Source organism: Pimephales promelas, chromosome 25, assembly GCF_988280905.1.
Source record: "Pimephales promelas chromosome 25, fPimPro1.hap1.1, whole genome shotgun sequence".
Lineage (NCBI taxonomy): Eukaryota > Metazoa > Chordata > Actinopteri > Cypriniformes > Leuciscidae > Pimephales > Pimephales promelas.
Genome location: NC_142793.1, coordinates 17,532,146 through 17,557,411, shown reverse-complemented (window position 1 = coordinate 17,557,411; position 25,266 = coordinate 17,532,146). Strand labels below are relative to the sequence as shown.

The window sequence follows — 25,266 nt, the reverse complement described above, 5'->3', positions numbered from 1 at the left end:
TTTAACATGTAAATTGTTTATAACTTCCATATTATATGAATTCTCAATACATTTTTTTTTAATAAAAAAAAACCTTTTTAGCATTTTCTTGCTCAGTTCTGAAAGAAAATAACCTAAAAACACTGACCATCCGATGTTGAACTCCACGTGAGCGTCAAACAGGGCCACGATGGGGGCGGTCGCAGCTCTCCAGCCACTGACCCGAGAGCGAATCAAGCCCTCCTGTTTCTCATGCCGAACCACTTTAATGAAGTCGGGATGCTGCTGGTTGGTCTCATCCACAAACCTCTGCAGGTTTTCAGACAGTTCAGCTTTGAGTCAATGGAAGGGAAAGAGGGATTTAGTTGAAAAACCCGCAACATATACACTCATACCTGTGGTTTACTAAATCACTCTTGTGCCCACTAAGAAGGTTTCAGTGCTCAGGAGAAATGAAGCGGGAGACCCCAGTGACACGTGCACCTGCTTGCACCTGACTTTTATTACATTCTAATCAAAATTCGTTTATATAGACTCCCCCCTCGACCTCTTAGGGAATTATGAACATGTACTGAAACGCTGCAAACATCAGACATTAATATTTGCCAGGGGTCTGTGATATTTGGAGTCTTCACCGCTGTCTGCTGGTGATTACTCCCCTCCCATCTGTCTCCCGTCCTGTTTGTTTTTATTAGACAGAAAGCCATCAACCTGTCTCACCATGGCAACCAGATGGTGTTACGTGGGGCCACTGCCAATCTGTGAGAGAATGTTCAAACCTCTGTACCTCACGTTAACCCCCTTGCCCCCTCGCTATACCTCACAGGCGCAGAGTAAAAGGTCACTGTAGCATAACCACTGTGAAGTCATTAATCTAGAAAAACCAAATACTTTAGAGGTGACTGGGAGCAAATAAAAAGCTTTACTTTCTGATGCGACTGAGATAAACCCACCTCAGTAATGTACTTTTCCCCACAACAAAGCAGTTATCTTCAGAAAATAATCATTATTAAGCCGGCAGTCTACACCAGGGCTTTTCAAACGTTTTAATGCGAAGGAAAAACAAATCATCGATCCCCTTGCTAAAATATAAAAGTATATAAACTCACCTAAAGGATTATAAGAACACGTGTTCAATTTCTCATGATTGCAATTATCTAATCAACCAATCACATGGCAGTTGCTTCAATGCATTTAGGGGTGTGGTCCTGGTCAAGATGAGTCTCGATTTCTGTAGAGACATTCAGATGGTAGAGACGTAAACAGAATGAGAACATGGATCCATCATGCCTTGTTACCACTGTGCAGGCTGGTGGTGGTGGTGTAATGGTGTGGGGGATGTTTTCTTGGCACACTTTAGGCCCCTTAGTGCCAATTGGGCATCGTTAAATGCCACGGCCTACCTGAGCATTGTTTCTGACCATGTCCATCCCTTAATGGCCACCATGTACCCATCCTCTAAAGGCTACTTCCAGCAGGATAATGCACCATGTCACAAAGCTTGAATCATTTCAAATTGGTTTCTTGAACATGAGTTCACTGTACTAAAATGGCCCTCACAGTCACCGGATCTCAACCCAATAGAGCATCTTTGGGATGTGGTGGAACGGGAGCTTCGTGCCCTGGATGTGCCTCCCACAAATTTCCATCAACTGTAAGATGCTATTCTATCAATATCGGCCAACATTTCTAAAGAATGCTTTCAGTACCTTGTTGAATCAATGCCACGTAGAATTAAGGCAGTTCTGAAGGCGAAAGGGGGTCAAACACAGTATTAGTATGGTGTTCCTATATATATATACAGTATATATATATATATATATATATATTCAGTTTTATTAATATAAAAATATGTATCTGTACTATTAAATACAACCTGTATAATTATGTTTTATATGATATATTTATGATATAATATTTAATAATATTATATCATATTAAAATATTACCAGTGAAAGTTTAGTATTTTTAACAATAATTATTATTAATACTTGTAAAATATATTTTTACTTTTAGGTCACTATATCGTATATATTTTATATGATGACTCTACAATATTAAATATGATCTCTGGAATATGAATTATTATTGAAAATTGCCATTTATTATTATTAATATATTTCATATTTCAAATATTACATTTTTTGATTTATTTTATTAAGTTGAAAGCGTATCTTTTCCCACCACTATCAATTTGAACAGAAAATTATTTGTAAAAGAAATTTATTTGCTAAAGCAGCTTTACAGAAAAAAAGTGAAATGCTTATTCTAAGCTGTGTCTGTGAAACCAGGCCATATGCAAGTTGGCACACTGCCTAAGTAGATTTCTCTTTAAATAAAGATTTTACTTGATTAAACAGGTTGCTTCAAGACCAGAACATTTGTGAGAGGAAAGTCTCGCTTCAGACGCCAAAGCATAAAACATTTAGATGTGCAGCAGCATACTGGAAACATGTACATCTGCTGCCCATAATCCCCAATTGTTATCATGTTACAGACCTCAGATATCCTTTCCACATGAATCCACATTCATATGCATTATTCATCGTAATCTGTCATACAAGAATCAATCCCCACTGAAGGAGTCTCCGTCTGCCTCTGGCAAATCAAAAAAAAAAAAACAGTGCTGGGGCAGCAACAGGCCCTCACCGTTGTTGCTGTTGTCATCCACGAGGATTATCTCCTTGAGCAAGTGAGAGGGCGTCCGATGGATCACCGAATGAATTGAACGCAAGATGACTGATAGAGCCTCATTCATAAAGATGAAGATGATGCTGACTTGGGGTAGACTGGAGGGATATGAGATGTTTCTGCACCTGCAGGAGGAAAAAAAGCAGACATAAATAGAGGATCAAACACCTGGAAGAGACTTTGCGTGATTAAATATCACTCAGTTTCCTTGGTTATGCCTTTAATCGCACTGGTAGCATTTGAGAACAGAATTAAATTTCAGTTTGAAGAGTCTAAAAGGGGATGATGTATTTTTCGTTTTAAAAATGAAAGTACAAGACATTGATTTTATATGGCCATTTTACATAGGTGTTATAACCCCCTGGGGTTTTTTCTTATCGGTGCAAAATAGACTAAAATAACTCAAATTTTTGTCATACAGGTAAGTGTTGGGTTAAATTAAATAATTGGCTTTTATATTGTACATACAGACAAATTTATTTATTAAAATATTATCTGTATTTTACTATCTATATTTATACATTTTATGGATACTCTAATATTTAAACTTATTCTAAAAACAATATAAAAATGTATGGAGCCCTTTAATGGATATGGTGGTGGGAAATATGGAATGGTAGGGGGAAAAAAATATTTCACACAAAAATTGGTTACCTTGAGAAACTTTTGAGTTTTGCGAGAGAACGCAAAAGCATTGAAATATTGTTTTTTTTTTCTCCCAGACCATTTTTTCCCCCACCATATCCCTTTAGAGGCTCCAGAAATATTTACATCACAATTAATATACATAATGTATTATAGAATTTTCTGTATGCATATTTATTTTTGGCTTATCAGTCAATTTTTTATGACAACTGATATAAAATATATAAATTATTTTATTGTTTAACTTTCGATTGTGTTTTATTGACCAGACTGAGTCTTTTTTTTTTTGTTCACCATGAACAAAATGATACAGGAAAATTAATGTTTGCAAAAGAACAAAGGGTGAGTGCATATGCAGTATGCTAATAAGAGTGATTCATTTACCCGTCTGGCCTGAGGTCTGGGATGGCTCTGTCTAAAGAAAGCCTGTCGCTGAGGTAGCCGTTGTAACCGTAGTACTGGAACTTCTTCAGGGCCACCTTGCGGCTCTCTGGACCGAGGTCATGACCCCAGCGTGCAAAAAGAGAGTCTGAGAGGGACATGTCGGCTGTGTCGTCTCCGTCTTTTAAAGGTTTCTCTAGAAGTTCAGACAAAGAGAACAGTCTTAGCAGTGTAAGCCCAAAGCCTTCTGGGTGGTCAACACCTGGGCTGTCACAAATTCTTTAACAATATCAACAACTCAAATAACGTACAAATTGAAAATAATTCAAAATCTACAATTAACAATAATTTATTTAAAAAACAACAATATTATTAATTTTCCACATTTTATGTTTTAATATTTCAATTATTTCTTTTATTAGAATTAGTATTATTATTGCTCTTCTAGTTTCTCTTACTATATTTTAATAACAACCGAAATAGTATTATTAATAATTGACATATTTAATAATAATAATAATTATTATTATTAATGCATTAATATTAACAATACCATAAAACAATACATTCTAATATAATTAAAAACCACACACACACACACAATCAATCATTCAATCAAAATTTATTTATAAAGCACATTAAAAAAAAACACCAAAGTGCTGTACAATGAACACATGAATAAATCAATAAACTAATATGAGGAACAACACAATGAAAAAATACCATGTTTTTTTAAACATGATACTAAGGTAAAATCATGTGTTTTTACTATGTACCATGGTAAATCCATATTTAGACATGCAACAATAACATATATACTGGGAGTATTGTATACAATGGCATAATTTAATACTGCGGTATTATGGTATGATAACACCTTACTTTGAAGACAGCCAGTTTTCAAAAAATTAGATTCAATTGCTTCTGTAACTTCTATTCATCAACTTGGCGATCCCATCAAGGTCTTGAGGAAAGCTAATTCTTCTTGCAGAAACTCTAAATCAAGCTGCATAGACGGCAAATATCTGCCTTCTACTACATCACATTCAAAAACTAAGATAATATGACAGGTTGTAAAACTCTGACTGCTGAGTATGCAGGCAGAACAGTGGGAAAGAGCCCTAGCAATGCTCAAAAAATAATGAAAGGCCAATGCAATGCAGGTAATTAAGGAATGCTAATTAATAGCAGAGGTTATTTAATTACAGCCACTGCAAAGAGCTGGTCTGGGGAGAATCATTCATCTTTGCAACTGACACACAGTTTGAAACCAACTTCACAGCAGAAGACACTGCTTTCACAATCTATAAACGGCTTTTAAGGGGCTGTCGTGTATTCCATTTTAGGCTGCTATTCCTTTACATTTACATCCGAAATCATAAATAATAATAATTTTTAAAAAAATAAATTTTTATTTCCAAACAGCATCAGCAATCTCAACATAGGGCCGTGGCTAGAATTAGTAAAATAGGAGGCTAGGCATGCAGCTTTAGAGTCACGTTAACAGTAAAATTGAGCTTAGTATCGCGGCTAGTAATTCACCAGCGAGTGCCAAGAAGTCTGTTCCTAATGGCGTTCATTGATACGTTCTGATTTGCAGAGTAAATACTCTAAATAGGTGTCCTCTGTCGTTGTGCTCGAAATGACTTTAGATTCAGACGATAATCTGCAGTTTCAATGACACTGTTGTTTTGTATCATGCTAAGAAAAGAGAGTCAAACAGAGACACTGCAGAACCTGACAGATCAGTGGGAGCAGGTATAAAAAAGGATATTTTTTCATATGATGTGAACAAAAGGAAGAATACTTTAAAGTTTTCTTATAGCACCTACTGTGATATTCATTTCAGTCTTGTCTTCTGGACAGCAGGAGATATGTGGAAATCACACTGATAATAATTACAGAAATGCTAAGCAACAAGCCAACTGAAGTTAGGGACTAAACATGCTAAAATTAACTTAGCTATTCGTTTCCTTTAAATTTTAATGCAATAAACATTTTCAAACTAACTGTTAAAAAAAGTGAAGACTTATTTAATGTATGAAATAAGTGACTAATACAAATATTCATGCTTGCAGAAGAAGTACTAACATGGCCTTTACTCAGCAAATAGAGCGTCGACAAAAACTAGGCTAAAAGCTCATTTTACAAGGTTGTTTGAAATCAATTTTTATAATCTGTAACCACTGTGCTCAGTAAAGTTGATGAGACAAACCCCTGCACTACACACTATGTATGTACTTACAGCCCTGATTGTTACTAGATTAAGTTCTCAAAGCCAAGTAAATTACTTTTTCATCTCTTTGGCTATCAACAAAATACTAAACTGTAAGCTACAGACAAAATATTTCTAAAAGGGTATAGCAGAATCAGCTAGTATTTCCATTAAAATATCTCTTTACAAGAAAGAAAGCCTTAAACCTGGCTTTCTTTTTGACTGTGGAACACAAGAGAAATTTTTGAAGGACAATCGTTTCAATATAATGAAAAACAACGAGGACTGGGACTGTGAAGCTTCAAAATGACAAAAAAAAAGCACCATTAAAGTATCATAACAGTGGTGCACCACATTACAAGTCTTCCAAAGTCATACGCTAGCTTTGAGAGAATACATTATCCAATATTTTCCACGGAAGAAGGAAAGTCAAACAGGTTTGGAACAACATGAGGGAGAACTATTCCTTTAAAACACAGCTAGAAGAAAAGATTGAGGTTGTGAGAGAAATATAGTAAGGATCCAATCCAAAAAAAATAAAAATGTGAACACCTCAGGAGGGTTGCGTCACAACGGACGGCTAGCATTTCTGACCTCGCCTGTGGCATGCCAGCGTCTGCCTGTCGGTGCCAGCTCTATGGAGCGAATGTAAAACAAGACACCCAGCATGTAACCCAAACTATTGAAGACCGCATGCAAACAGCCTGCAAATGCAAAAACATCATGTCCTTCTGACATTTCGGAGATTCTCTTTGCCACAAATGAAGGGTTCGCATGTCACTTGTGGTTTGCGTGCATGTGTTTGTGGTCTGAGGACTCTGACTCAAAGACCCAAGATGGCATTGAAAGCCAAAATATGAGAGAACTCATTTTACCCTGATGAGTTATATAGCTGACCCAATGTTTTGCTGTCAAACCCATAGGCCGATGAGACAACGCAGCGGGCCAACATCTCTGATTACCGAAAAAATAGAATACAATACACACACAATAAGCGTTTATGATATGCATATGATATCACTGGAAAAACAATATGGATGTTCCTTCATCTACAGCCACTTTTATTCCCCAGGGATTGATTTTTATTAAAACTGATTTTAACTTGAAGGTCACAATAAAAGGCTTTATTCAATGCTTTCATTATTCTTCTACTTTTCAAATATATTTTATGTAAAGATTTTTATTTTATTTAGTTTTATTGTTTTAACAGACCCAGATATTCGACCATTAAAAGTGACATAACTATTCTAATAATAACACAATAAATGAGTGACGTACACGCGCAAGCGATCACTTCCGGTGGAACGTTGGACATCGGACAACTGATTCAGATCATTTGGACATGGCTGTCGATACACGAGGTAAAAACAATATAAATACTGTTCGTTTTCTCACACAAACCGCTCGTTTCGTGTCTTAGGCCATCAATGTGTACTTACATTTATGAGTCATTAAATCAAGTTTAATTTTGACTTCTCTGTGTATGCTCTTTGACGTGGACCCCCATACCTGCATTATACGGTTTGACGGAAAAAGGTCAAAATTGAAAATACTGTGGAAATAAAGACACCTACATCTTGGATGCCCTTGAGGTAAGCTAAAACATATCAAAAATCTATTTCAAAGTGAAATATCCCTTTAACCACTTAACTGTCACCGTCCCACAGGTGGGACGTTTGCCACTATATTTTTAAAACAATAATATCTTAGTAAATACCTTAAATAATATTGACAAACTATATATCATTTGAAAGCTTACAATCTCTAGTTTCCATATTTGGTGACTGATTTTCAAAATATATTACAGAGGAGCCATAATTTATCAATATAAAACAATAATATTTTCATACTTATAAGGCGTGTTCAGACCTTTATTTCAAAATAGCAGTAAACATGAAAAATCATGAAAAAATGGTAGATACCTCAGTTTGTTTTCATGCCAAAAGTTCAAAAGATAGAATCCATTCAATTATTTTGGGAAAAAAAGGTCTGAAAAGTTTGAAATATCAAGAAAAAAATAATAAATTCACCATTTGTGACGTGGCAGCTAGCTATGACTTACATGCGTGTTCTTTGTATGCGTTTCTTAGAGGTTCAATTCATATCAAAATCTGCCAAACTTCCCATGCTACTTCTGAATAGGATCTCTACTTCAGAAATTGTATGAAAATTGTGAAAATAATGGTTCATATCACTCAAAACACGAATGGAAATGCAGGCGCCCTTATATGGGCAGTAATGGAGTCTGATTGTGCCCTAGTGAAAAAGTTTGGTACTGCGCTCAAACAAAATCTTACTGAAAGCTCATTTTTTGAGATATCAACCTAAAATTTGAAACACAACTTGTTCAGATTTTTGGCTTTGATTTTTCTGCAGTTTTAGAGTAGCCCAGGTTTTGAAAATATATATTTTATGTAAAATATGAATAATTAATATTTTTGCATTGTACATTTCCATAAACTCAAACCTCTATAACTTTTTTTCTGTTTCACTTTCTTAATTTATTTCACTTCTACAAAAATCTGCCAAATGTCTTCTTTAAAACAAGACCAATCATATGTCTATATTCCAAAGCATTCTTGAATTACAACCATTTAAGTTCGAAATGTGCATTTTCATGTCTATTCAAAAAAGGGGGGGTGACAGTTAACAGGTTAAAAACACTGCTGTCCCATGTTATCAGATAAATTAAATATGAATAAATATTTAAATATCATTAATTATTTATTTTCTAATCCATTTAATTTGTCAGTAGACAAATGAAAGCAGTTAAACAAAGAGTGAAAAAAAGTTCTTTCAGAAAATAGTACTACACAGGACGAAAGTTACCCATCTGGTATACCCATACTGTAGAACACCGGTAATAAATAATGCATAATGTTTTCCACCTGCATCTCCTAAGATACATTATGTGAAGATGCAACAATAGTTTTAAAGCTGCTGCTGTAAGAAAGGAAGTGCATGACTAAGAGGTAACGGGATACTCTACTTGATTAAATTAGCCAGTAGTGCAAGTCTCTAAGTGCGGTGAGCACAGATACACAACAACGATTTTTTCACATTGTCTAAAAAGTATAATGTAAAAGTGCACCGTGAATAAATGATGCCATACTACAGTACATACACAGTCCACTATCTCAAAAATGTAATGCAACAATTTAGACCATTGGACAATTCTAGCACCACAGACCAATTTTGTTCACGTTATTATGCCAGTGCAAACATTTGGCACAGACACAATCATAAAACAGTTTATTGCTTTCTTTCAATGCAGTGGATCTTAATCCAAATAGCTCTTGTATTTCAACACATCTGAAAGTCTCTCTTGCTGTTTTGCACATATCTCAGTGCCGGATCGTTTCTCTGCACACTAATAATGTATTATACATTCAATGCAGTCAAGAGCAGCTAGAAAAGCTTCACATTGCAGAACAAAATGACCAGATGCCCAAAGCCATTTCCACAAGCTGTACTACACAGCAAGAGCATCTGTAACCATGACAGATAGTGCTGTGAATGGCTCTGAAATGCTCCATCAATTCTATTACTCGTTGCATAAGGGGTCTTTGCAGCACTCTTGGATATATTATTCCATACACATCTATATATTATGGAAAGCCTTAGTTATTCCACAACCATCATACCTGCAACATTATTAACGGATTTGTATATTTATATTACTTTTGTGTTATACTTGTACTTTTTTATATTACTTATTTTTCATGTCGGTACGTGTATTTCCTTATAGATTCAAAGGTTTGGAGTCAGTAAAATATTTTTGAAAGAAGTCTATTATGTTCACCAAGGCACATAACTGTAAAATGACAAAAAGCTTGAATTTACATACAAGGGCAATGCGGTCCATTTCTAGCCATTTTTGTATTTCACAAAAAAAATGGTTTTAAGCTAGTTATTTATATCTTTTGTAGTGTGTTAGTAGAAAATAAGTTTACATTTCCAAATATCCGTTTTGCCATTAATTGTAATAATCCAGTGATATTTTTGTATGTACAAAGAGTCTGTCAACAACCAATATGATCTGATTAGAGTCCATTGTGAATATAACTAGCTTAAAACCTTTTTTTCACTGAAAATACTAACGTGCCTACGATTTTTCAACAGTACTGTATGCAGATTCCTGTGCTATCTAATATGTTCATGCCACTTTGCGTTTCCTGGATCTCATAGACCTGTTATCTGGCTTCCTCCCTTTTCATTACACAGTTTTCAAAGTAGACTAATTATACTGATATGGGTCAGACGGACCCTATTCCCCTCAAAGTGATTATATTCAGCGCATTTTTCAGATTAAAGACAGAAGTTAGCGAGTTAGCGTGTTTCTGATATGTTTTGTAATTACTTCTCTCTTTTTCAAAGAGCAAGAGTGAATCACATTTAAATGTTGATTTCTTATGCATATTTCTTATACAATGGCCACGGGAATATTTTGAGCTTACCTTGCTGAAGAATTTTTAAATAGACAATTCTTCCAGCATAATAATTAAACTAATGTTATTTCCAAGCTAAGTAGAAACCTGCATGTTTTAATATAGAATGATATGCAATATTAGGTGTACTCTTATAGTCATTTTAACAATTTAAATGGATCAAACCCATTCTAAATTCAATTGATTTATTAAAGGAGTAGTTCACTTTTTAAAAAAACCTTTGCTGATAATTTACTCGCCCCACGTCATTCAAGATGTCCATGTCTTTCTTTCTTTAGTCGAAAAGAAATTAAGGTTTTTGATGAAAACATTCCAGGATTTTTCTTCTAATAATGCACCAAAGCAACTCAGAGCAAACTGCAAACCGTTCAAAGGGCTTTAAACGATTCCGGACGATGAATAAGGGACTTAACAAGCGAAACAATTGCTAATTTACAAAATAAATAACAAAGTTTAAGTTTTATAAGCTCAAATGCTCGCCTTGCTCTGTTCTGTGATGCACGTTCGAGACTCTCATTTTCGAACTCAAAATGAACGAATCTTTTTCCGAGTCAATTAGTTCATTTCGTTCGTTGAATGAATCAAACGACACGAAAAAAGATTTGGTCATTTTTATGAACGAGTTTGAACAGGAGAGTCACAAACGCGCATCACAGAACAGAGCAAGGCGACCATTTGAGCTTGTAAAACTTAAACTTTGTTATCTTAAACGATCGTTTCGCTTGATAAGACCCTTATTCTTCATCTGGTGTCGGACCTTTTGGACCTTGAACTGTTTGGTGCCCAGTAAAGTGCATTATATGGAGAATAATCCTGGAATGTTTTCATCAAAAACCTTAATTTCTTTTCGACTGAAGAAAGAATGACATGGGCATCTTGGATGACAAGGGGGTGAGTAAATTATCAGCAAAAGTTTTTTTTTTTTAAAGTGAACTACTACTTTAACATTAATATTGCCATAACAACTCAGATTTTTGGGGTCAGTGAGATCTTTTTTTATTTTTAAAGAAATTAATATCATTATTTAGCAAGGATGCATTACATTTCTTTAGAGTGACAGTAAAGAAGTTTATTATGTTAGAAAATATTTATATTTTTAAATAAATGCTGTTCTTTTGAAATTTCTGTTTATCAAAATGTATCATGGTTTCCACAAAAATATTAAGCAGCACAACTGTTTTAAACATGTTTCTTGAGTACCAAATATTAGAATGATTTCTGAAGGATCATGCGACACTGAAGACTGTGATGCTGAAAATTCAGCTTTGCTTTCACAGGAATAAATTACATTTTGAACTTTTGAAACATCGATTTTAAATTTCAACTGTTTTTACTGTATTTTTGATCAGTAAATACAGCCTTGGTGAGCATAAGAGACTGTAAGAGGACAAGAGAGGAAAAAGGAATAAAATTAGTGGGGGAAAAGAGGCTTAGCCTTTAAAACCCAGACATTCATATCTATCTTCCCTGACCATTAATGCCAGACGATAACTGCCAAGCAGCATTTTTATTTATTCATTTTTCCGAGTATAGGACATGAATCCCATGAAAATAGGATGGCTACAGGGCTAATGTCCCAACCACCGTCATTAAACAATATTGTGTCCTGAGACAGGGCAACCCAAGAACACAGAATGGAGAAACAGAAGGTACGTGTCCTGACAGTTTAAACGCTCCATCTGCACACATTTGCCTTCCCCTCCATCACACTCTGAGAAGCTTATGGAACAGGACAGCTTGCTGGCAAACCCAGGAAATATATTTTATTCAATTTCTCTGAGAGTTTTTGCAGCCTTTCGGGGATGGTGACAGAGAGAGCAACTGAGGCTGGATTCGATGACCTGGCTCAGCCTGGAGCCAGAGCTGGTCCTGAGGAGAGAGCGAAGCAGAACGTGATCCGCCAGCCAGGCCGGCCATCTGTCTGACCACAAGAGAGGCGGAAAATGGGCCACTATCGAGCAATTGCATGGCAAAGTCATTTCGAGATGAGATCACTTCAATTAAAATGCAGCAGTAATGCAATCAAATAATTGGCCTTAAGGGATAGTTCACCCAAAAGTGAAAATTCTGTTCATTCATTTGTACAAAACCTGCGTGAGTTTCTTTCTTCTGTTGAAAACAAAAGATATTTTGAAGAATGTCAGTAACAGTCAGAACTACTGATCAAAATCTTACAGTAAGTTGACGAAGTAAAAAAAAAAAAAAAAAAAATTTAATTAGTTATTTGTTTTACTGCATGTTTTGGATTCACTAAAAAGAACTAGCTAGTTCATGAGAGTCATTTGTTCAGAAGTCAGATTGCACTGGTTGCACTATATGTTTTTGATTCATTAAAAGAACTGACTCACAACACAAGACTCATTTGTTCAGGAGTCGGACTACACCGATTGCTCTGTAAGTTTTTGATTTACTAAAAAGAACAGACTCATAAGAGTCATTTGTTCAAGAATCAGACAGCAGGCTGCATGGTGTTTTCGATTCATTAAAAGAACTGGCTCAAGAGTAATTCATTCAGGAGTCAGACTACACAGGTTACACTATGTTTCACAGTGTAGATTTAGCAGTGGTGTTGGGGCGACACTGAATAAATAATATTTTAGTATCTAGTAATATTTCAGTACAATATATAATCCACATCAGCAGAAGAAAACAAGTGGGAGAACTGTTGACATAATGTAACTTTGGTTATTTTCTCAAAATATGCCTTTGCAATATGTTCCTTTGCAACCAAAGATTCAGAAAATTTCTTCCACAGGTACAACGAACAGAAGACTGAAACCATCGTACAGTGACCCCACACTAAAAATGCTGGGTTGTTTTAACCCAACTCTGGGTCAAATATGGACAAACCCAAATATTATAATAAAAAATGTTAACCCAATGGCTGGGTTTATCCATATTTGACCCAAGGTTGGGTTAAAACAACCCAGTAATTTTTAGAATGCAAATAGGCACTGTATGCAACTGACGACAAATGTACTGACAACCTGCTCCTTCAATTAATTGAATCCAAATGTCTACCTCTCAAAACGTCAGGCCTAATCAGATCACATAAAACTGTTAAGAGCGCATAGGTGTTATATTCACAACACTGGGAATGACCATGCTGCTAAGTGAACCACTCACTGGTGATGAATGCCATTTTGGCTGCTCTTCTCATTAAGAGCTGTTATGTAAGCATCTGCTGGGTTCAAATATCCTGCCGGCGACATGACCACAGCAGATGAGACATCTAAGTTGACAGATCCTGTCGCCTTCTTTAAGGCACATTAAATACCCAACTGAAGCAACAAGACACATAAATTAATAGATCGGACAATGTCCGTGAATGTCCTGGCAACTAAATAATCAATACATTTTTTATGACCTGCCGTAGGATATATTACACCCGAGTGCATGCTAAGTACCCCACTTGAGCAGCGCGTACCATTACGCAGCAACAAAGTCGGTTTCAATTAGCGTGTTACTATGAATATCCCATCTCCACAAATCTGAAGTGCTTCAGATGTTAGAAGCACTCGATGCCTCCAAGATGCCACTGATGAAATCGAAACGCAACGGTTTCAAACTTCACAGAGACATGTTTGAGCTTGTGAATCATACATGCATGCCAAAGTAAGCATTACTCAGAGACACACTAAAACATCACAATCCTAACAGCCCAATTCTATCAGACTGTGATGATTTGCAGTCACTCTGACAAGACGAGACCACAAATACTATAGACTTAAAAAGATTCTGTCATCAATTGTTCACCCTTATGTTATTTCAAACATGTCTGACTTTCTTTCTTCGGTGGAACACAAAACAAGCTGTTCTTGGAGTATTCCTGACAATTATTGATGAGGGAATCATTCTTTGTCGTCAGATATTCTCAATGAATCAGTCTGATTCAATCATTCAGTGAATGATCTGGTTATTGAGTTCATCTGGTTATTTGAGTCGGAGCAGTAGTGAAGAATAATGACTTAAAGAACTTTTATGGTGCTTTTACATTCTTTTTTGATGTTTCAAAGCTTCCGTTTGTATTCATTGTGTGTGTGCACGGCCTTCCAAATTTCCACAGGAGAAAAAAATCAGGCAATCGGGTAAGAAATAATACAGAAAGTTCATTTGAATCAGGAGGTTTATTAAGACCTAAATCATGGATCTACTAAAATTTTACACCTTAGATTTTCTGTGGCTTATTGCGCTTTATAACATCCTGTTTTGTGAAAACTTTGTTTTCACATTCATGCATGATCGTTTTGTAAAAATCAAAATGGAAACCTCAGACAAAAGTAGAGTGGCATAGATTATTTACAATAAAACAGCTCATTAATATGTATTATTGGCCTATTTAATTATATTCATTTTGCTTAATGGATCGAAGCAGAATTTCATCAGCATTGTGATGCATCATTAAAAAAATATATTCCACCCAGCTATTGATTAGAAAACTAATACATTTTGACATCAGATTAGCATCACATAACCTGCCCTCCATGTTTGGTTTTTCTATCGTAGTGTGGTAGTAAACTTACTCAGTAGTAAACTGAAGCATCACTGCGGTCTGTGACAAGCGCTAGCTTGGTATCACGAACATTAGCCTCTTTAACTGGAGTGTGCTAACAGCCTTTCAAAGTCAAGCCAAAGCTGTCAATCGACACACAGCTGGGAGTTCAAGCAACCCTGAAGAGTCTGAAATGGAGGCAGGTCTCACAATTATCAGTTATTCTGGGTAATTAAAACATTTGAGTCACTGGCAATACCTCTATGCTAGCTTGAGCTACAGGCAAACTGCCATAATGTAAATGTATATGAAATGGTCTCTCTTCCTGGAGGTTTTCACTTATAGAACACAGCCTACTGTGTTTTCCGCAGAAATGACTTTAAAACTTTGTTGCTAATAATTTTGTGGGCCGGCTGGCAAATGCTGGCCATGATGTGCACCACACTGAGCTAAATAATCATCGGTCAAAGCATTTCCTAACCTATTCAAAGAGCTTGTGGATAATCATAATAGCTAACAAGACTTTAAGACACTGTAGGTAAGTCTGCTGTTCTGAATGGATTCCACACTCCGACACAGGCAATTATACTTTCATTGGCAAAAAGAAAATAGTGGGCGATTTTCAATAGAGTCGTGCTATTAATCCATGACAATGAGCAGTGAATTATTCACATATTTCAGTATTTCCACAACCACTTTCTCATTAAAGCAATGCTAAAAGGAATGAATGTTATGCAGAACTGAAGTTTTTTAAATGCTCAGGGATGTTTCATTAGAAACCTTATCATGTAGGACTAAATTAAGTTAATCAAATAATTTCTTTGAGCATGTTTCACAAAGCAAACTTTTAAAAGTCAAAAACTAAAGGCAAAAAGTCATCAACAAGTCATAAGGTTTGTTGTGATTAAGGCTGACTGTTATTAAAAAAGGAAATAATGTGATTATTATTGTTGTTATTAATAAAACAATGCTTATTAATCATATGAGCACAACAGAAATATTTATTTTGATGAAGATCATAATACTTTTCTGTAAAGCTGCTTTGAAATATGTATTTTGAAAAGCACTATACAAATAAACGTGAATTGAATTAATAATGAGCAGCAAATTATGTTTATAAATGTATAATATTGTCAACCAATCTCCTTTATTTGCATAAAATAACAATAATATTAATAATAATAATAACCACAGCACAACAACAATAATCAAATTTAAACCTGGTATAAATGAAGATTTTTTTTCCAACTTGGGGTAGAGAGTGCCCATCCATAAAACCTTTTCAAATTTTGGCAACAGCTCTGTTCTAAAAATGTGTTTAATTCATTTGATTGCACTCACAATCCTTGAATCATGTCAGAGTCTAACCAATCAGATATCTTGTTTAGCAGTCCTCTGTCCTTGACACCAGTATTACAAAAGGCCACAAAAACCCATTTTCTTTTTGCCGCATCTTATGAGACTTCCTGCCACACTGAAAACATTCACTGGCTTATTATCAAACTGTACAAAATTAAAGGACTGGCAACAAAAAGATGCTCCAAGAAAACTGGGGTCTTTCGGTTGCTTTGAAACTGAACTAGTTAATGCACGCGTCGCCTTGCATGGCCTTTTGTTCACATGGCCGGCCGTGGGCTGTGCTAGTAATTGCATTAGCAGGTGACCTAGAAGTTACCAGGATGTTCATACGAGTGCATGGGCGGCCCCGGATGGCCGTGTTAATCGTCAGAAGTTCAGAACACCATTAGAAACAGACATGGCAGTGAATGTCCCTCAGGTGATATAATCCATTATTATGTGGGCTCAAAATCTCAAATCTGTGTCTGAACCATTAACAAAGCTTTGCATAAAGGCAAGAGTGTGTTTTCCCGCTAGAACAGAATGTTTGTTGATTTCCTTGCAAAATGAATGACTTTGGCAGCATAAATCAAACGTTACAGCTCATTGCCTCTAATTTCTACATGCAAAACACAATCCTGGTGAAAAAAAAAATAAAAAATATGATTACAGCCTCATCCAGCTTCGTCACTTCTGCCAAACAAATTAAAGCACAAGATGCTAGAGATGAAATTACTGTAGTGACCTTGGAAACACAAAAACAGAAAACACAGTGCTCTCAAAGGCCAACAATTGCTTGAAAAAAAAAAAACCCAGAGAAAAACACAATTATATGACAAATTTCAACATTTTGTAGAACAGTGTATTCATGTTCCTAAAGGCCGCATTATACAGTATAAGAATAGCGTAAATTATTAAAGAGATAGTTCACCCAAAAATTAAAATTCTTTCATCATTTACTCACCCTCAAGTTGTTCCAAACCTCTATGTGTTTTTTTTTGCTCTGAATGTTTTAATCAAATATATCTCAATCCCCATTGACTTCCATAGTAGGAAAAAATACATACTATGGTAGTCAATACCGTAGTACGTACATACATTTTCAATGGAGGGATAGAAAGCTCTCGGGCTAAATCTAAAATATCTTAAACTGTGTTCCGAAAACGAACTGAGGTCTTACGGGCTTGGACCGACATGAGGGTAAGTCATTAATGACATAATTTTCATTTTTGGGTGAACTAATCCTTTAAATAAAAACATGTTACATAAATGCCAGATCAGAGAGTGAAATGTGACAGAAAAATAATTCCTAGAGTTTACAAAGTGTCTGCCAGTGCCAACCAAGTACTGAGTTACAATAAATTTTCCAGTCACAACATGACAAATACAACCGACCAGAACTCATATGCATATAATTTACACCAAATTTGCCATGGTTTATTTTGTCCCTAATAAATTCTATAAAATAGCTTGCAGCTGGGATGCGTCTAATACAAAGGAACATCTCTATTGTTGAGCAGAACAGAAGTCATAATTTAAATTTAGATCCATAAAAAAACCTACAAAAATCAGAGACAATATAAGAATATAACGATGAAGTTATAAAACTGAATAAGAACTCTGTGCAGGATGTGGTTTGATAGTTAATTTAAAATTAATGAATTTGAGATTCCAGCTCTAAAATGTAAGCTTGAAGCATTAAAAAAAAAAAAATAGTAACTGCATCTTTTCATTTCACAATTCTGACTTTTTTTCCCTCACAATCAAGTTTTTTTCAGCATTGTGAGTTATAAACTCAGAATAGTGAAAAATAAAGTCAGAATTGTAAGATAAAATGTTTGAATTGTAATAATAAACTTGGAATTGAGACTTTTTTCTCATTGATTTAAACTCGCAACTGTGAAATTACAAATCCTACAAATTACAAAAGACATTGAATTGTGACAAAAAAGACAATTAATTTTTTTTTTTTTAATTTATGAAACAAGCTTCCATAAAAATCTGATTGAGCCACAGCCTTATACAAACATGATGTGAAGAAACATCTATTTTTGTGTAAGCAAGCCGCATGACACATCAACCTTTCCAAATGCATCAAGACAGTCATGCATGTCTTTTTGCAAACACAATGGCTCTCCAGCTTTAGCGCCATGATAACAAGAGACAGCTCCACTGATCTGTTTTCTGCTTCTGTTCAGGAAGCATTATTGTCCTGATGCACACAACTTGAGCACAATTGTCAGGATGCTATGTGGCGCATTTGTGATTAGAGTTTTAAGATGCAGCTCCTGCTGTGGGCGATATACTCTTGCACTCTCTAACCAGTGCAAAGGTTAATAAAGTCACAGAGAGACATTTGAATTCAGTTCTTCAGGTGCGCCCACTGGGTGAGCCACAGCCCAGTCTCTATGAAATCCTCATGGGTCAGTGTATGAGATGCCCAGCTATGACAGACAGTCGCCATGGTTTGTTTTCGGCTCTATGATGAACCTAAAGGCTATTTCATTGTTTTAGTTTTGCTAGTGTTTGCTCTTTTCATTATGTATACAAAACTACAATAATATTGATTTTTTTTATGTTTTATGCTCAACAAGGCTATTTATTTATAACTACAGTGAAGGCCGTAAGAATTAAAAAAATATTACCATTTAAAATAGCATTCATATATTTTAAAAAGTTATTTATTTCTGTGATGGGACGCCAGAGTCACTGTCGAGCCCTCTTGAATTGTCTCATGGACTGGTCGACAAAACACTGAGGATGGAAGGTGCCCAACTGAAGACCCTAGAGCTTTCCCCTTCCCCTGCTCAATCCAGACGGTTGTCATGCTGATCCACTGGGGAGACCGCACTGTGGTTGCAGCCGTTGTGAGTGCTGACGCGCCAAGTACACTGCAGCCGTTAACGGCCGACAAATGGAGATTCACATCACCAAATTGAAAGATGCGTAAATGGATGGAGAAGCATAGGTTACTATAAAGCTAGGTCTTAGTTTCAAATCAGCATGAAGTTTTAACATCTACTCTCGTGTAATAGACATCATTAGATAATACAATCAATTAACTCAAAAGACTTTATATACGCTTTATAAGTTATAAGCTTTGCATCAGGGTTTATTTTCTTATAAATAAGTTGCAATTTCTCCAAGCAAGTAGCAAATAGTCTCATTTGTAGTCGCAAAATGAACTTTTGGTCTAATAAAACATTGGTACGGATACTAGCGTTATAAAACTCTTTACATTCGATTATCATGAAAACAAATCTCAGAGAACGGTTGACTAGGTACCAATGTTTTATTAGACCCAAGGTTGATGTTGCACCCGAGTTCTCCTTTAACATGCTTCAGGTTCTTCAAGATATTCAGGGAACTGTCATTCATTCAAGCAAGGACATCTCAACCGCACACAGAATTTGGTCTCGCTCGGTTAGTCAAGGACAGCTGATTCAGTTTTTCACCCTGGGTTATTGGCTTAGCGAGTGTTTCTGTCACTATTCAGGAGCAGCACCATTTGAATGTTTGCTTGGCTAACGGCATACAACAAACTAACATACAGGACAAAGTGCTGACTAACGCGTGAATCAACTAAGGTGATTCTTTCTAACGGATCAGATCACTGGACTGAATCTGCATCTGTTGTCAGACTTCAGTAGACGGCGCAATCATAAAGACAAATAAATTTGTCATTCATTCCAACCTCCTCCCTCAGCTCACATCTGACTGGAGTCTGGACGGTGGAATAAAGCTGAATGGTTTCTCGGAGGATTACTGAAGCTCTAGCTTGATTACGGGCTGTTCTCCGAATGACAGACATACGTGAGACAAGCTGACAAATCGGTGCAGTCGGATGCACCCTAAATGGAGCTCACTGACAGAGGGGAAGAAATGTGTTTATCAGGAGCTGACCTGATCATGTCAGGCAAACGAAAGCTACAAAAAACAGAATCAAACGGAAATGCCTCCAACGCATTATGTTTAACCATATTCCTGACCCCAAACATGACTTAAGGGCAATTTACACGCTCAGCTTGCGTTATTGCATCCTTTTGTGTACAGACGTTTTCCTGTTGAGCGAACATAACAACGCCTGCTTCAGCTCAAAGCATGTTGCACAGGAAGATTAGTATAAATAATGATGCCTAAATTCACTTGTAGCATTCCTTTTAAAAATTCAGACAAACTGGAATTTTAATATCCACTAAATGAATAAATGTAATCCACCATGAAAATAATTATTGGCTTAATGTTTAAGTTGCCCTCAAACACTGCAGTTGTAGCCGAGCCCTGAAATAGCTGCAAACATGTCGATGTGCGCTATGAAACCACATTTACTTAGCTTGCACTTCCAAAGGATGAGGACACCAACTGATAAAGTACTGTAAATCAGGTGCTATAGTTACCGTCCATCAAATTGCTAAGGAAGCCTTCAATACTTTAAGTCCCCCTGTGGTGAAAATCCAGTTTTTAAAGGGATACTCCACTTTTTTTGGAAATAGGCTCATTTTACAACTCCCATTAGAGTTAAACAGTTGAGTTTTACCATTTTTAAATCCATTCAGACGATTTTCTGATATTTAGAAGAATATCTGAAGAGTTCAGATGCAAAAGCCTCTAAGTGCCATTTGAAATTTTCTTCTAGAATGATCATTTTTATCAAGCCTGTATATTTAAGTTCAGTAATTTCACTTAAATGGCAATGAAGATTGCCTATTAATTGTCATTTAAGTGAAATTATTGAACTTAAATATACAAGCTTGATAAAAATGATCATTCTAGAAGAAAATTTTAAATGGCACTTAGAGGCTTTTGCATCTGAACTCTTCATCTGTAACCAGACCGTTTCTGGTCTCATTGACTTCCATAGTAGGAATGGAAGTCAATGATGTCTATGTGGTGTTTTTAATATGCTTTACTTCAAACCATGTGCAAATTCATGTCAACACTATTCCTGAGTATTTTCTCCTTAAATCTGCAGTGAAAAAAAACCTGCAGTTTGAAATAGCTGGTGTTTCTGAGTCTGACGCCACAAAACTACACTGTAACCAATCGCGTCAATGTGCCGGTGGCTTTAGCATATCATTAACTGCTGTGAAGCAGGGTAGTCTCAAAAGAAGCCAGGTTATCCCAGTGTATTTGTCTGATGATATGAAAAAATGGGTACATTTAGCATTATAGTGGGTGAATTATGTATATGATGTATTATTATTATGAACAATATGCCTTTCTCCACTGACGTTCTAAATTGTTCAAGACATTTCTAAGGATGCTGATTTTTTAGAAAGCATACTGAGATGGCGAAACGGGTTTATGTAACATGAACTCATTATTACCCTTATACGACCCTGTATGAATGTGTGGAGGCGGGGCTTTTTTTCATATTCATGGATTCGCGTATACGACATGAAGTGTAGAGATACTTTCAAGCTAATTTAAGGCATGAGTAAAATTCACAGGGAAAAAAAAAAAATTTGAAGTTGCATCCTTTTTGCGTGCAGTTGTGTACAACAAATCTTTCAGTGGTTACCATGCATCACAAAAACAAATAATGTTTTTCATAGCAAGACTGCAGTAAATGAACTGCTGGTAATACATTTTCACTGTCTAGACTGAGAACGCCTTGCCACCACAGAGACAACTCATTTAATTATCAAAATCTGATTGGTGTCTGAGCAATTACTCACCTTTAATTAAATACAACACATTTAAAGAGCCAATCAAGACATTCTGAGGAAACAACTTTCCACAGCGAAGTCTTAACGCTCCTTGTGACCTCCATGTCACAAGATGATACATCGATACATTATCAAGTATCCTCTTCCCACTTCACTCCTTCCCTTTGGCATTTATCCTTCATTTTCCATTAGCAAGTGAAGCGTAGTGCTAAAACGAGCCCTCGTTTGTCCCATCCTACACACAAGAGAACCGTAGACAAAAACACCTTTGATAACGATAACAATCTCAGGTATTTAACAAAGGCAGTATGACAGAACAACACATGCCTGCGGGGTGTGCATACAAACACACCCAGCGTTAATTGTCAGGCAAGTGCACCGTAATGAGACAGTCAAAAAATAAATTAGTGGGATAACACTTGGCTCGAAAGTGTCACTAATGAACTTTTGAACTTGTGAACAGGCACGGAGAAGACAATAGTATGAAGATGGTATTTTTATAGCACTCGGACACCCTGCTGATCTCCAGTGCAGAAATGTGTTAAGAACGGATAAGTTATAGCACTGCTGTTCAGATGTTTAGAAAAACTCAGCAGCTGTTTGCACGTCGAACAAGACTATGTTTTTGAAGGCTTTAAAGAGGAGGGAAGCATGTTTAATTGGCCATGAGCAGATGGAAACTGTGGACTCACATTTTAAGCACTGACTTTGGGTGGGAAATCTGTGGAATGGATTTTATTGTGGAAAGTGTGTCAAATTAAGCTGTACTACATTTAAAAAAAAATTAAATTAAAATTGCATTACCAAATTGTCAAGCAGGTTTCTCATACACGCTCCTTGTCTGCTATTGCTCATCCAATTTGGTAACCCATTGGTAGTTCTGCCCAAATTCACACTATTGGTTTGGTTGAGTCAGTGTTACAGTGTTGTTGGGCATGTTTGGGGTGTTAAAAAAACAGCAAGTCAGCTCATTTGGTAGCCATATTTGGCAGCTCTGGCAGCCATTTTGGCATGCAAGGCCAACTCCACAATCAAAATACTGAAATCTCAAAAATGACTTGCCAACTGTCCCATGAATGTTGTACTCAAATAGCAACCAACGCTAACCAACGCGCATGTGTAGTACTCAGGACTAAAAAAGGGTGGGACCAAAGACAATATATTTAGAAAGATGGTTCACTTCTATTATTTATGAATGGGAGAAACTGCAACTTGCAATATGCCGTAATACTAGTAGTAGAATAGTAGTAGAATACAATAAAAATACAAAAAAGTACTGTAATTGCGTCACTGCAGCTGAAACTACAGTTTCCATAGAAACCTGAGACTTGTGTTTAGGACTGCACATGCACATTGGTTAGTCTAGCCTGAAAAATAAGCCTTTACGCAATTTGAGCATAAGAGACAACATTTATGGGAAAGTAAATGACAGATTTTGATTTTACATGTTACTTAATTATGAGTTTGGCAAGCAGTTCTTGATATTTGAAATTGTTCTTGGATGCCAGAAATAGCTGTCCGGAGGCTTTGCAAACATGGTGGCCAAGTGAAGAGAGACTTTACTTAAAAGGGACTTTGGTGGGACTTATTTCATCATATTGCGCTTTCTCCCATAGCAATATCATTGGGTCATTGGGTTTGCACTTGACTTGTGTATATTGACCGACAAATGATTTTCTTTAAGATAATTTATTAAAGATAAAGGTATTTCTTTTTTTATGGAATATTGCAATGTTTATTATTTATGATTAATCCCTGTACATCATTATCCAATCAATTCCTAATGGACTAAATCAAGTCCAAGTTTTATTTTTTTCGTTCGAGAAGCACTCGGGTATAATATATAGCAAACTAAAAGATTCCACCGGATTTCGTTTTGAGCGCCACATATTTATAGTAAATTATATTGGTTTGAAACATGACAGTAGGTAAATTATGGCAGAATTTTCCTTTAGTGTGAACTATCACTTTGAGGAATAAAAGTTAATTTGCAAATTTAACTCTTTTATATTAGACACACATCTACACATTAGACAGACATAGGTTAGATCTGGTTTTCTCTATAGCACCTTGCACTCTGCATTTCAAATGACACAACACCAATACACGTAACCCTGGCTGTCACAAACAAAGCCATGTAATAAACATAGTATTTTCACAGTGACATTCCCAGTGAAGTTCATAATTGAAACTGGTTTACAAGGGAAGAATTGGCTAAATTTCTTTCTCTCAGTAAGACAGCACATCAACACTGTTGCTCATGCCAACACAAACTGAAGGTCTGTTTTCAGTCTCTGCCAATGACAATGCAATCAGACGGTTCAGATGGGCGTGAAAACCGGACTCTTCCATTTTAATGGATTTTGGAGAAATAAGACACTCGGGCAGAAACCACTGACTCATTTATCGTAAAACTGGAGAAGACTGCAAGCAAATCTGAGGTGCCTTGATTACCTATGACTCATGTCTTTGACTTATAGCAGAGAGGAGCAGTTTATGTGTTTAATGTATACAGATATATAAAAAAGTAAAAGTATATGTGAATTGGGAGTTTGAATACATTAATGATGAAATGTGTAATTTTTCTTCTCAAAAGGATTCCCAAACTTTTTGGTCAGCCTTTTGTACTAAAATATAAGTAGCCCCGAGGTTTTATAGGGTTAGTTCACCAAAAAAAGAAAATTCTGTCATTACTTACCCTCATGTCATTCCAACCCCACAAGAGCTTCATTCAACTTCAGAACACAAACTATGATATTTTTGTTGAAATCCGAGAGCTTTCTGACCTGCTGTCTGGCTTATCAGGAGGCTCAATCAAATAGCACAACATTTTGACGGGACCAAAGAAGAGCCACAATGTTTACACTTTTTAAGGAAACCAGGCGATGAATGGCTATGGTTTTCTCTGAATAGCATTTTAAAATCCAAAAAAAAAACCCACATTTCACTTCAAATAAAACACAAGGAAGGCATCACAATGCAATATCTTTTTGCAAAACCGTAGCATGATGCATTCAATCGCTTAAGTGTCTTACCATGTAGGTGTGCAGACAGAGTATATTTTGATTGACATTTATGGCTTCACTGTGACTGCTCTAAGCAAGAAGCAAGCTTCAAGACCTTGAGCTCAGCACAAGAGCTGTACATTGTACAGGCCAACATATCCCATAAATCCAGTCAAATGCTTCTCAACAAGATTAATGCATGCATTAATACATTACAGAAATACAATTCCTCACACAAAGCATGTTAGGGCATAAATGTGAGTTTCTTTTGGAGACAACACCCTCTTATTTCTTTCCAAGGCCAGAATTTATAACACCACTGAGTCAGATTTACATCAACAGTACACTAATGATGATTAATCATCCAGGATGAGAGGCTGGTCAAACTCTTGCAGGATATCAT

The 25,266-nt window shown here is 36.1% G+C and overlaps 1 protein-coding gene across 5 annotated transcripts in view; it reads right to left on the bottom strand.

Moving 5' to 3' along the window:
- Positions 1-25,266, bottom strand: part of galnt18a (UDP-N-acetyl-alpha-D-galactosamine:polypeptide N-acetylgalactosaminyltransferase 18a) — a 63,038-nt gene that overhangs the window by 17,605 nt on the left and 20,167 nt on the right. For all 5 annotated transcript variants that reach the window (XM_089127506.1, XM_089127505.1, XM_089127504.1 and 2 more), the window contains 3 exons: positions 3,700-3,892; positions 2,629-2,795; positions 128-311 (listed from right to left, as the gene is read on the bottom strand). In XM_089127506.1, coding sequence (XP_088983632.1) covers positions 128-311; positions 2,629-2,795; positions 3,700-3,857 — 509 coding nt within the window. In that variant the 5' untranslated portion in view covers positions 3,858-3,892. The remainder of the gene's footprint in view (positions 1-127; positions 312-2,628; positions 2,796-3,699; positions 3,893-25,266) is intronic.